The sequence below is a fragment of the Rhinolophus ferrumequinum genome, chromosome 14, assembly GCF_004115265.2.
Source record: "Rhinolophus ferrumequinum isolate MPI-CBG mRhiFer1 chromosome 14, mRhiFer1_v1.p, whole genome shotgun sequence".
Lineage (NCBI taxonomy): Eukaryota > Metazoa > Chordata > Mammalia > Chiroptera > Rhinolophidae > Rhinolophus > Rhinolophus ferrumequinum.
This window is the reverse complement of record NC_046297.1, coordinates 12,718,906-12,733,537: the sequence shown is the minus strand read 5'-3', so window position 1 is coordinate 12,733,537 and position 14,632 is coordinate 12,718,906. Positions and strand designations below refer to the sequence as shown.

At 34.5% G+C, this 14,632-nt stretch overlaps 1 protein-coding gene across 2 annotated transcripts in view; it reads left to right on the top strand.

Moving 5' to 3' along the window:
- The window catches only part of PREX2 (phosphatidylinositol-3,4,5-trisphosphate dependent Rac exchange factor 2), a 237,988-nt gene that overhangs the window by 105,501 nt on the left and 117,855 nt on the right, over positions 1-14,632 (top strand). For both annotated transcript variants that reach the window (XM_033126386.1, XM_033126387.1), the window contains exons 14-18: positions 2,195-2,270; positions 6,502-6,574; positions 9,086-9,228; positions 9,384-9,476; positions 11,195-11,343. In XM_033126386.1, coding sequence (XP_032982277.1) covers positions 2,195-2,270; positions 6,502-6,574; positions 9,086-9,228; positions 9,384-9,476; positions 11,195-11,343 — 534 coding nt within the window. The remainder of the gene's footprint in view (positions 1-2,194; positions 2,271-6,501; positions 6,575-9,085; positions 9,229-9,383; positions 9,477-11,194; positions 11,344-14,632) is intronic.

The window sequence follows — 14,632 nt, the reverse complement described above, 5'->3', positions numbered from 1 at the left end:
CTCATGGTCTTTTATCCAAAGAAAAGATTTTGTACTTGAAAATTAAGAATCACTTTAGAGTTAATAAGTATAATTTAATAATTTTATCTCTACCATGTTTTTCCTTCTGAAGAGAGGACGCCTTTTATTTTTAAGAGGAATCAAGATGAATTTTCAGTTTATCTCTTTAGAAAGACAGAGGAAAACTTTGATTTTTATGTTATGATTGCAGATAGAGGAGGTCATCTGAGAGTATTATTTTACTTTGTAATATTCACAATATTACATATTAATATGATGTACAATAACTGAGAAACTATCATGTAATGTTAAACTCATTTCAAATGGTCAGGTATCATTCAGAGTTTATTGACTAAAATGTATTTTTCAGAACAAAGAAATGGATGTACTATTTCCAAAATGAATGAAGAGGCTTTTCAGTCATGGCTATAGAATCCAAATGTTTGATGTACAGTGTTTGTATTTTTCATTCTGGTTTCCACTTCCAAGGAAATGCAGAGCTTAGAAAAAAAGAAAATATTTCAGAAGTTGCTGTTTAAGTATATTCGAATGCCCACTAACGTTTCATAGAGAGCACACGGCAAGTCCTGAAGGAGAAAACAGGGTCTGTACCCACTACTCCTGAACGTATCCTGTCCACTTTCACAAGCAGGCTTCACAAAGTAAAAAGAGGTGGAAAAGAAGCGGTCATTTATTGACTCTCTTGAATAGACACCCTGCAAATATTTTGGATAACTTAATACGAAACGATGTTTGTTTAACCCAATAGTAAGTGGGTACTTAACTTATTTTTTTCCTGCTAAATTAATAGAAAACAATAATAATTAAACAATAATGGTTAATTATTTTTTTCACATCACCTGTGTACATAGAGTTTCTATGTGAGAGAATGTTCTGAAAATATATTTTAGCCATATGGGATTTCTTATCAAGAAAGTTACAGTCTGTAAGAGCTGATAAGAAGGAATTGTTCTTTGGCTAGCAATGACAATTGTTTATGAGTTGTCAAGGGAAAATTTATGGGAAAAAACCCATAAAACAGATGGAATGCATGATAGTCATGCTTTTAATATGTGTAAACTCAGTTTATGAAAAGAAAAGTTACTTGGATAAAGAACCCACAGCCCCACATGTGGTCTGTAACCCTTTTTCCTCCTTAATAATACTTACGGGAACAAAGACAAAATGGGTGATGAGGTATTAGAAATATGGAGATAGATTTAAAAAGATTAAAAAAATCTGCTGTCAATTACTGACTAAACTAGTACATTTATTATTGAAATCTCAGAAATGTAAACCATATTTTAGGGAGCATTTTATGGAAGTGGATAAAATGATACAAAAATTGTCAATTACTGACAGAGGCTAGAGAACTGTGAATATAACTAGTAATTATTCGTCACTGCAAGTTGTTTACAATTTGGATTTTTTGACATTGTGAAAAGACTGTCATTTTCTCGTTCCCTTTTGATCCAGGCCTTCAAACTAAATGAATTACAGATTTTCGCCCTTGGGGCCTCATTCTGATCATGAGCACTTTGTTGGCATCCTACTAAACGGTGAATGATTTCTCAGATCTGGGAAGTCTACTGAAAGAGAGTCTGATGTGGGATCAGTTGATGACCTTGGTTGCCTGGTGATGTGGTGTCACTGAGACAAAATGAATGACAAGTTTTCTCAGTGTATTTGCTTCAGGACAGACAGGCCTCTAGTCTTCCACTATAGTCGAGCCAAACGAATAATCCTGCAAATCCAGCCTTCCCCAAGAATTCATGAGTGCGAATAAAAAGGATTGCTTTATTCTCCACATTTTGAGGAGATTTTTTTTTTGTAGAATCATCTTGATTTAAAGGGGAAAAAATGTATATTATTATTCTTCGTTAATGAGATATTGTATTTCTAGCTATGTTATTGCCAGATATATAACAGTAATGATCTATTTGGATGGAAGAACAAGTGAAAGAAGAAGTGTCTATTTGGGTATCACTGTGGGTCTCTTCTCCTGATAAGAGCTGATGGAGTTTGCAGATGTTGTACAGACCTTGTAAACTTCTCTTATTTACACATGATGGGGACAATCGATTCAGATTACACTGAGTAAACATTCCAGTTGAGCACTGATACTAAATGAAATGTTTCTCTGGGCTCACTTGTCTCCTTCCTGATTGTTTTTGGTATCTTTTTTTCTTTATAGAGATAAAGATTACCATTTAAGGACCTACAAATCAGTCGTCATGGCCAACAAACTGATAGACTGGTTGATTGCACAGGTAAATAGACAAATAGAAGTTGCTGACTTATAGTCACTCTTGCTTTAACTTTGAATTAGGCACTTTTTTTTTTTTTAATCCCCATCTGCAGACGAGGCACAGTGAAATAACCTGATCAATTCATGCAGCTATTATGAAGCAGAGTTAGGATTTCAACCTACTTTCAGAGTCTTCAGGCTTAATTTTTATGCCATATTATTTTTCGAGATGAAGTTGTTCCTATGTTAAAATTGTCAGCTGAGATACTTATATCCAAAAAATGAAGTGTAGTTTGAATATCACTGAAAAGTAGCAATGGGCATATAGTGAATTATTTGCATGTTTCACTCACTAATTTGTTTTAAAGTATGTATTTATTAAAGTCCTAGCAACTTACCCTAATCTTCCTGTGTCTCTGTCTCTATTAGATAATAATTGTGCTTTGATAATATGAGCTTTAATAACCATTTGCATACATTTTAAATAGGAAGGTACAAAAATTGTTATTATTGTTATTCTGCTTCTCAGAATGTGGGAGCTGACAGCTGGTATTTGCCAATCAGGGCATCTAGCCCCTCATAGGTGATATTCAAATATAAATTAATTTAAATGTTTTATCACACTAGGTCAAATGATAAATGATCAAATGTTTCCCTTGATTTAAAAAAAGGCTAACAAAAGTGATATCTACTTTGATGGAACTTACTATTTTGGGGAAGGGGATATTGTTTGGTTGAAATATTGTCATTATGTTTGGATATTTGAGTCAGTTTCATAAACAGTTTTACATTTTTGTTATTAAAGAAAGTGGCCTACTTCCTGTTACAAGTGGATTGATACTTAATCATAATCATTTGATACTTAATCATAAAAAATGTTTTTTTGTTTCCAATATTAATGTTTAATTTACATTTGATTTATCTACACACATACATTTTGAGATTTTTATTATTTAATATTAATTCCTAGGTTATCCAAGGCCACCTATATTTGTGTTTTCAAAGTATTCTATTTAGAAGTTAAGATTTTAGGTTAAATCAACAGTTACCATTAGATAAAACCCTAATTTGTACGCCCAGTGGGTTTATTAGTGTCAGAACCTGTTATAACATGATGGTCAGTATGTGTCATTGGAATTGGTTCTGTACTTGGTATCACAGTTGGAATTTCACATAGAAACTACAGCATAATAGAATTCACATGAACTTGTACTATATGTTGGCTATGTGAGAAAACTGAAGAAAAATATTTTGAAGTAAAAGCTGGTGCTGAATAAGTACTTAAAGTTCTGACTCTGGAAGTCAGTTATCAACTTTTTTTTTTCCTTTTGGCAGTTTTACTTTCCAAGTGTGGTCATTAGAAGAATAGAATAAGTTGCTCAAAAACTGGACCAAGTTGCAATTGGTTTTTATCTTCAGGTTTGTTTTTTGGTGGCCTGTTATGACAATGTCTGTAGAAATTGTACATAGTAGAAATTTCAGTGGACTAGGACTTGGGGAACCCAAGGTCTGATGACAGTTCTGCCAATAAGTGGTTACGCAAACTTGAACAAGGCACTTAATCTCACTAGATTTTATTTTCACAACTGTTTACTTCCTATTATAGCTTTACATGTCATTTCTTCTTTATCACTGAAGCTTTATGATTCTGATATGGTAAGACTTTTCCAAATATAAGTATCAGACATAATTAACTCTTACTGCTTAGCTTCAGATGAGGAAAACAAGGGCTGGCTTTGAGGACAAAAGCATAGTAATGGAATGATAAGAGAATGATAAATTCTTAATCTAAAAAGGAGGGATCTCTTTCCACCAAGTCTCAAGTGATAATAAAGCCTAACAGCCAGTATTGACCAGGGCACTGAGTTGATTTGGACAGCTTTAGAAGACAGAATAAAGAACTGCCTCCAATAGGATAGTCTTTGTATTGTTTGGAGTATATTCTAGATCTGACGGTTTTCCTGTTATTCTGTAATGTATTGTATGTTGTCATCATGAAAAGCGTGATGACTGTTGTTTTCCTCTGAATACATTTTTCATTCGCTGTTGGGCTGCGTCTAGTACAATTGGGTATAAATAACTTATTCCATGAAGTCGACTCCTGATGTAGCAAGTGCATTAATGTACGTCTAAAACATTTAAATCACGTCAGTTGTGATTTGTTTATGGGTCAGTCATACTGTATAATTAATGCCTTCCTTCTTCACAACCCAAGCTGTTTCTGTTGTGCTCTCTTTTGATTCTCAACAGTTCTATGTGACAAAAGAAGGATGTTTAAAAGGCGTATAGGTACCAGCACACTTTAGACCGTATTTTTTATATCATCTGTTCAATAAAATAATAGTCTGGCCAGCATGTCAGTTTAATAATCAATTAAATGTCAGTGACTATTAAACAAACTCTTATTGAAAGTTTAACATGTAAGCAGTTGCTTTGAAGAGTCAAATAAAGCAAACCAAGAAAACAGGAAGCAGGCATGGTTTTTGACTTCAAAGGACTGTTAGTTGATGGGGCTAATTTTTACACATCCTTTAAGATTTCACTCCAGCATCATCTCCTCTAGGAAGCTTGGCTGGGTCCTCTAGCAGGGCTCAGAGTCTGTGGTCTCAGTTCCCTGGGGAGATCTGTCTTAGCAAATACCGTGTTATACTGAAACTGCCCTAACACACCTGTTTCTTAGAGGGCAGGGAACTATGTAACCTTTGTTCTAGCACCTAGTATAATGCCTGATTGGGAATATTGACTAAATTGAATAATGGTACTTACTATGCACCACATTTTAAGTGAACTTGTCCTTCACTAGATTTGAATGACTTGAGTACGGGGAAGTAGTTTTGTGATTGAATGTTTTACTATATTATCTCTAGCACTTTGGCATACGGTGTGGCAAAAAATATATAAATACATTTTGAATGAATGCATAAAAGTTACTTAACAGCTAGATTTTTGAAAAGGGCACAGATGCATTGTCCAAAGATACATATTATAAGTGCTTTCGTAGTTAGCAGGAAGATTGTGACAGCATGAGGTAGAACTTGTCTTGGTCCTTGATAGACAATAGATAGAATGGAAATGGGTACGGGGTAAGAAGGGCATTGTGGTATGAATGATAACGTGAGTGAAAGCAAGGATGAAAGTAAGCACAGAGTTCAGGCAACAGCAGGGGCCAACTTGACTAGAGCACAAGGTGTGGCTATTTGGAAAGTGGAGCTGGAGAGGTAGGATGAAGCCAGCATATGGAAGACCTTGAAAGCCCAACAGAAATTTTGATGTTATGATAATTAAAAAAAAAATTATTTAAAGTTTTGGAACATGAAATTTCTGCATAAGAAAGTTTAATTCTATCACAGCATAAGTTGGAGAAAGTATAAAAAAATTATAATTTACAAGTGAGACAAAGAAACACTAGATTAGGGTGTTGACGTGAAATGGAATAGAAGCCTGAGAGACGAGGATAGATTTGGTAGAGTACCTAAGTGCTAAAAGATAGGACTAGGACAAAAATGAGATAATATGTGAGAAAGAACTTCTTAAACCGTAACACATACAACTGTCATGTATATCATACATACATGCATATACACATACATATGCATATATATGAATCCATATTCATACTACAAAGATAAGTGCTTTCTAGGTTAAAATCATAACAAGAGGTTTCATTGGGCTTTCTTTCTAAGTTCAGCTCTATGATCTAATTATTTTTTCGGCAAAATAGTGAAAGAGAAGCTTGCATTTGCTGGCTCAATCAAACAATTTACTCTTAGGGTCTTACTAGTCACCCTAGATTAGTAGGTTTCTTTAGGGCTCTTTAAAGATCAAGGGCATTTGGTGGAAGGGAAGTGATAACAAAGATCGTGTATAATGATGTTTATTTGTCTTTATTTCGTGTGTTTTCATATATGGAATATTTCCTTTATCCATAATTGGAATATAAGATTGAAGAAACAAGAGAAAGGGGTCGTTTATTGTAGCAATACATTTTAGTTACTTATATATTTTCATGTTTAGTCAAGTATGGTTTTTCTCAAGAAATATTAAATCTTTGTTTTTCATTTAATGTCAAAAGAAGATGTTTTCACTGTCAAGTGACTGTTTTACAACAATTCGATGTATCGTAGGCTTATGAAAACAGTGTATGCTATACTATGTGAATGACTTTGTTAGTTTCGTGCTGGGACTGTTGCGTGTAGTCAGGATGCAAGCCTTCGGTTGCCTATTAACCAGTACGGTGCTCTAATGGTTAACAGGGGGACTGCCGCACCAGAGAAGAGGCCATGATATTTGGCGTTGGACTCTGTGACAATGGATTTATGCACCATGGTAGGAATTTTTATTCTGGAAGCTTACACATCTATTTCACTGTTTTGTTTTTGTTAGGACACTGAGTGTATCTCAGTGTTCTAGTGAGGTCATGTAGAGACGAACCAGCAAGACTGTCTGGGTCGTGCCATTTCTAAACACTGGGTCACCACATCTGCGTTCAGTTTCACTGCTTGTGCCATCCTATGTCTAATTGTTATTATCTACCAGTTGCCATGACTGCTCTTCTATTTTTCTTGACTGTAACTGATTCCAGAAGAGCAAGGGAATAAGCTTAGAAGTTTTTTTTTGTTTTTGCTTTTGTTTTTAGAAAAAAGCTCATATACTTCTTTAAAACTATTTCAGATCAGACTCGTGTTTTTTTTTTTTTTAATGCTAGCATATATTAAAATGATTAAATGAGAGTATATGCGGTTAAATATTTACTGTGCTTTTTCTAAAAATATTTTCAAAATTACCTCAGGGAACAAAATTATAAATCTGGAAAAAATCTGTTTCTTTCTGGCTACTAATTAAAGATTGATTTTTTTTTCTTGTTTGATGACTTTATTCCTTTTAAATTTATAAAAATAATGAGACTTAGTTTTCCCTCTCTATTCATACCATCTGAGAAATTCTATAAACTCAGTCTGTTTTTATTGTTAATATGTACATGCTCATAGACGTGTATTTGATAGCACTTATATCTATTTGTCAATTACTTTCAGAAGGTTGTTACCTTTTTATGAAGAAGGAAGTACAACAACAGTTACAGCAATTTTGAGAGAATCCTTGTTATCATTTATTCCTTTGGGAACTCCATTACATTTCACTAGAATACTGTATCAATTGTGACAGGGAAATATTGGTTCTTGAACAGGAAACTATTGAATGGAAGAAATGATATCATTATAGGGAATAAAGCTTAATACCAAGCTGAAAACAAGCAGTAATAAGAGATAATTTGATTTCAGCATTTATTTTGAAATACTGAGTTGTCCTGGCAAAAGTCTCTGTCAGTAAATCACAACCAATTTGACTCATGCCGGACTATTTGATGTCCCTTTGCACTCCTTTTAGACAGACTATTTCGTGGAGGAAAATAGTAACCAAACACTATGTGAGTTTTGGGAAACTGCTTAGGTCACGTAGACCAGACCTTACTCGATCACAGATATATTCTCATTTCTCATTTCTATTATCAGTTATAACTTGTGCTTCTTTTTAATTTGTGGTTGTTTCATTTGTTAACTCACATTGCTAGATGATTTTCCATCCAAAGATCAATACATACGTATTAGATTGGTGCAAAAGTAATTGCGGTTTTTGCAATGGTTTTTAACCTTTCAAGACGCAATTACTTTTGCACCAACCTAATACTTCTGGTCAGCAATTATTATTGGGAACTCTAAGAATACTGAAATAAACCACATTCATTTTTGATTTGTAGCACTATGTCAAGTTATTTATATTTATTACTTCATTTTAGTTTTGTACAACATTATGAAGAAGGCTTTATGGCCTCCATTTCACCGGTGAGGAAATTGAAGTTCAAAGAGTTTAAGTAACTTTCCCAATGTTACACCCAGAATCAATTCCAGAACTGGAATTTAAACGTAGGTCTGTCTCATCAGAAAGCCTTAACTTTCTACTGTGCCATGGGACTACTGCCTTCAGTTTAGCTCCCTGGCTCAATGAATCAACCTGTCCCAACAAGCACTCTTCAAGGAACTGAGGAAAGATAAATGGAAATAGAGAAGATGTAGCTTTGAACACATTTTAACTGCTATTAGGATCTCACTGAATACAAATTCTTTCTACCAGTATTAAGCCTTATTTAAAAAGGGCTTATACATGTGAACCTTGTATCATTAGGACATGCTAAGAATCTTAGGGATTTGGGGGAAAATATTAATGTTAAGATAAAAGGGAAAAAACTTACCTTTGCAGAAATAAGTTTATTTGAAAATAATGCTTTTAAACAGAAAAGAACTAGGAATTAGTGGAAACTAAAATCGCATTTCACCCAGAAGACATAGTTCTAGTTTCAAGTGTCAGAACAAAATGACCACAATGGGAATTACTCACACACATAAAGACAACAATTAACCCGTTTGAATTTTCCCAGAATTGTGCATGATATTAAAAACATACTTAAAATGTTTGCTACAAATAAAAGACACTGTAGGTTTTGTGTTGGATTGTATATTTTTTGATTCAATATAATCTTTATTTAAATGAAGGTTTTAATCTGGAAAGTGAAAGACTTGGTTAAGTATAAAAAAGTTAATGAAAAAATACAATTTTGTTAAAAATTCAGAATCTGTTACGTAACAGTGATTTAAAGGAAACAGGGCTTGAAATTATGGAAAGAAATAGAAAAACATCAGGGATATTTATAAATGTAAGTACTATGAGTATAAAATCGAAATCATGGTACAGGTGTCAATTTACTGAATGTCTATCAATGTGGACAAAGAGTTTGATTTTTGGATTAACTGAAACAATTTGAATCTCTCTTTGTTTCCATAGTCCTTGAAAAAAGTGAATTCAAAGATGAACCCCTACTTTTCCGTTTTTTTGCTGATGAGGAAATGGAAGGATCCAATATGAAACACCGACTTATGAAACATGATTTAAAAGTTGTGGAAAATGTTATAGCTAAATCATTATTGGTAAGTTTATTAATATGTTATGTAAATTGTCTGGATTAGACATTAGGAGATTACATAAACATATTTGATAGTGATACATGTTATTGCATTCTGTTTTATTTGCAACCTTTTTTTCCTTTTTGCATTATTAATAATGTTAATATTTTGCTTTTCAGATTAAATCCAATGAAGGCAGCTATGGTTTTGGGTTAGAAGACAAAAATAAAGTTCCAATAATTAAGTTGGTAGAAAAGGGGTCTAATGCCGAGGTAATGTAAATTAACATTTTTATTTAAATTTGTTGTCCATGACATATAAATATAAAAGTTCTAACCAAATTATAGTCAGCCTTTAAGTATCTTTATTGAAAATAATGTTTCTGAATAATCTTATTCTGAAGTTCTACCAAATACTCTTGGGATTTGTGACAGAGGGGCCGATGTCTGGGCATTCAGGTATAGTTGGGGAGGGGCAGGTATTGGAGATATCTCCGGCAGTGAACTTCGTGACCTGTCTGGGAGGCCAAATGGTTCATTCCATGCCCCCGGGACTTCTTTGTTTACTGAGTCTAGCCTGGAACCCTGTGGAGACTGTCTAGGGTAAGATTGTATTATGTATGTCAGATAGTTCTTCCATCAATTAATTCAAGGGCTGTGTCTTCTATTTTCCTTTCACTCTCGATTGTCATATAAATACAACTTCCATCAGTAAGCACATGGTTTGACTTGTTAATGCTGATTCATGTTCTTTTACCTCACCAGCCCTTTAAACAAAGAAATCTCCTGATCATTCATTCATTTTCATTCATTCAGAAATATTTATTTAGTACCTATTATATGCTAGGCAGTGTTCTAGGCTCTGGGAATACAGCAAGGAACAAAGCAGACAAAATTCCCTGCCCTCATGGAACCTACTTTCTAGTGTTACGTAGCAGGTTTATGAGATTTTAAGTATTCTCACCTTGCTGCCTGGCTTGTAAGGTACTTAATCCTCCAGCAAACTTCTCAATTTCTCAATATTTAAATCTTTAATAAAGAACATGAGAATGAATGAAGCATGGCATTTACCTTCGAATCTATTTAAAGTCAGTAGTGAAGTTTTGCCCATCATCCTGTCTGCTCATGCCCAGGTCTCTGTCTTTTACCAAAAAAAAGTTCATGCGAAACAAAGCTTTATGTACAGCACATAATGTCAAACACAGTAACTCTGGTCAACTCATACTCTATTAGAGGGCCTGGCCAACAAATGACTACTTTTAGTAAGTTTCTGTGCCAAGAAAATGCTTCTCACAGTCATTTTCAGAGGATGTTCTTGGAGCACAACTTCTTCTGATTATGCCACTGATAAAATGTTTTCTCCCAGGTTTTCATCATTTATCTGGCAACCAAACGCGGCCTATAGTTTATAGGCAGTAGGGTTGGTTCAGAAGAGCGGCCAGATTGGCTGATGAGATAATGTCTTCTTTGTTGTCTTTTCTGCATTTTGCAGTCTGTGCTTGTGGGAACTCTCTTCCTTGGATTTCAGGTCATTCTTCTCTCCTGCCCTAGAGACACTTCAGCGCTGTTAGGCTAGCGATGCATCTTTGGTTGTCATCTATGTCTATATTGAAATTGAAACTCTGAATTAATTGGACATAGATGGAAAACACAGTCAAAACAATTAACCTGGGTTTGACTATAGTTAAAAGGATGAAATAAGAAAAAGACTATAAAATACAACAGGACAAAGGGTCACAAGAGGAGTACAATGTCAAGTCATGGAGGGAGGGGGAGAATTTCAGTAAAGATGGGTGATCCAATTTAAAACTAGGTCAGAGAGAATAACTATTATCTCGCCCACAGTTCGGTGTTGTGAAGTTGTATGAAAACATTGTAGATGTGTTAAGATGTCAAACTCTGTACGTTCTAGAGCTTTTCAGATTCTAATTCTATGAGAAATAGATTCCTTATTAAAATATAATTTGAGTTTTTTGCTACTTCTCTCTTAGATGGCTGGCATGGAAGTTGGGAAAAAGATTTTTGCTATTAATGGTGACCTAGTTTTTATGAGACCTTTCAATGAAGTGGATTGCTTCCTGAAATCATGCTTAAACAGCAGAAAACCTCTCAGAGTTCTTGTGAGCACAAAGCCAAGGGAGTAAGTTGTATGATTTATGTGGGATTAAAAAAAAAAAAAAAAGAAAAAAATCTACATAGGTGAATAAAATAGAAAAGTTAAGCAATTGCCTGGAATTAATCATCTCATTGCATGGAATCTTTAAACCTCAGAAACATCACTGATGCTGGCCTTTAGACGATGGGAAAAACTACATTGTTTATGATGACAAAACGCTTGCTAGGTAGTTTCAGCAGAAATAATACTTTCCTTTTGCTGCCCCAATTTTTTCTGGTCTGGGTTGGGCTGAGTTTGACAGGAAGTCATGAAAACTAATAGAACACTCGATAATAAAGAACTACATTCCTCCATATTCAGCTCTAAAAATTTCAATGGCTGTGAGTTGATTAGATATCATTTGTAATTAAACACTCATGGAAGATGGGATTAAGACTGGTGAAAGATGCTTTCATGCTTGTGTGTACTTAGTAATATGTCCATTCTTTTAAATAATATGTCAATCTGTCTGTCTACCTCTGATTAGAAAAACTCATGTTCGTTATAGGAAATTTAGAATACAGATTTTTCTAAAGGAAGACATTTTTCTTATTACCATATCATTCATAAATAATCAGTTATTCTTTTGAAATTCCACGTTGAATTTTCTAAGTACTGACACATGTATACTATCATATATTTATAAAATGGGATCATGCTTCATGATCTTTTTTCTTTTTTTTTAATTAACAAGATATTATGGCTACATTTGGCAGACACTGGCTTTTCTTCTGCAAATCATTGATGGTCTCGTGTTCCTCGTCAGGTTTCCATTGGTTTAAGCAATTAATCGAGATAATGCATTTAAAGTGCTTAGCATAGTGTATTAATGTACTATGATCATATCAAATTACTGTTTATAATTTCATTTTATAATTTATCAGTGGTAATAAGCAACTTCATTTATTTTAAGATACATAAAGGTATCACTTCAAAAGAAAGGTTTATTTTAATGACTTAGGAAAATATTCGAGTATACATAGTATTCTTCTCTGCCTTAATGTATACCAGCAGGGGAGAATACTATATACACTTAGAATTTACCTTCAGAGTTGAAGTTCAGTGTAAGGCGCTACATTCAGCAGTGTTAAGTCATCAAGGTAGATGCTTTAGTTGCTACCAACAGCCTACCAAGGGGTCTGAAAGCATGAGTGTGACTCATTAATGTTAGTAATTGGGAAAGACTTTGAGCTAGAGACCAGCAAATAAGCATAATGACTCCCGCGTAATCAAACCCTATAAAGGAGAAGACTAATCTCTTTGTCCACCTCTGGACACTCTGAGGACATTTAAAAGGAAAAGGACAGACTGGAAAGGAATAAGGGAGTAGGACTCCAAAGCAATTATTAGTGAACATGAAGGCTCTCTCCCACTGTCCCTTGCCCCAGAATTAACCCTGCAAATACTGGTCTACTGAGGAAAAAAATTCCAACAGTTAGAGGACTTCGAAGTCATCAGCTCCAAAAGTAAATAGAAAAGAGCAAATCATCAGTTCTAGAAGTGGTAGCTAGATGAGCAGGGTTGGACGCTTGGGTCTTTAATTTTTCCTTTGGTGTTGGTTGCATAGTATCTGGAACCCGATATTCCTGGACCAGGTGTAAGCCTGTCTTCCACCACTTGCTTGCTAATTGTGTTGCTTCAACACACTCATCCATTTAAAAAAAAGAAAATGGGGAGGATAGGATTGCCTATCTTGGATTTGCTAAGAGCATTAAATACATCTAGGTTTGTAATGGACTTAGTGACACGTTCAGCACATAATGTGTACTCCCGTGATGCTTAACTGTTCTCTCATTTCTTTTTTTTTCCCAATTGCTTCTTTATTACATCAAGAGCCTATTTTAACTTGTATTTCAAAACAGTTTTGGGGATGGGGTATTCATTTTTCCCTTTTTGTTTGAATTCATTTGAAATTTGTAACCTTTCCTTTTTAATGTATCCATTTTAATGTAATCCATTTTAATGTATGATTCCTATTAATCACTCTCTCACATTTTCTTACTATAGTTACTTATAATTTATGTAGTATCCTGTTTGGGGTAAAAAAGAAAAAAACATGAGAGATAAATACTACACGGATGTTTTCTTTTGAATCTAGCTGTATTTTACACTTGATAACATCAAGGGATTTTTCAGAAGGCTTTGCTTTGTAACAGATGATTTAATGCACTTACTTTCTACAGGAAATAGAACATTCCTTTTGAATATATTTAATTCTTCCTTTAATAGTGTTCCCATCAGAGAAATATGTTTTCCAAAGATCATTTTATGAAGAAAGTCTCCAAATTATGACCAAATCATCTCATGGTTTTTTTGTACAAATTTTGTTAAGAAAATTATAATAATCTTTTTGAAGATTAGTGTACAGTCCACCTTCCATAGCAATATTAGAAAGATAGAAGACATTGCCTAGAAAGGGTTGAGAAGCCACTATGAATTGTTTACAATCCTAAATAATGATAATTGACAATGGCTTGAAAGCTCTAAGTTATTTTGGCAAAAGTGAACTTGCATTCACAATACACAGAAGCATGAGCTACCTTTATTTTTTGTTTAATGCTCAGAAAATGTATTTATTCCCTTTTCCTTAGTCAGCTATTGTCCATTTTCACGTGTATCTTTGACAGACGCTGGTAACACGGTGCTACTCAGAGAAAGCATATACAACTTTACACACCCAAGTTATTTAATTAGGATAAAGGATGAATTTGTTCTGTGACCTCCATCCCGCCAATGTGCAGATTGCTTCATAGGGTGTAACCTAATTTTTAATAATATAATACTTTCAAGGGTCCCTGGAATAGACCAAGTGCATTTCTATCACCAAATGCCTGAAGGCCTGCCTAGGTTATATTTTAAATGGCAGCGGCAGCCTCTGCCTTCAGTCCTACATGAAGTATGTGGCTTCCTCAAGCGTTCTAGGCACAGTGTTGCTCAAACTGCTCCAACAGCTCTTTCAGAAACTGCCAATCAGCGCAGCTGTCCCCAACTTCAGACCCTGTCTAATGTGCCCTTGAAGAGCTGCCACATTTATTTCATGGTGAATTCATCAGCTTTTGGAAAACACTTTTGTTTCTGGGGCCTCAAGGGCTAGCCATCAAAATTTATTGCTTTGTATTCATTTGACTTTACTCTCTACTGCAATTTATTACACTCATTTTTATTGTTCTGATGTTCCATCTGATCTCGTGGTCTCCACTTTTCATCATCGCTATCTGATTTCTGGCTTCCTGCTCTGGAGTAGCTCATTTATTAGTGCCAAATTGGACATCCC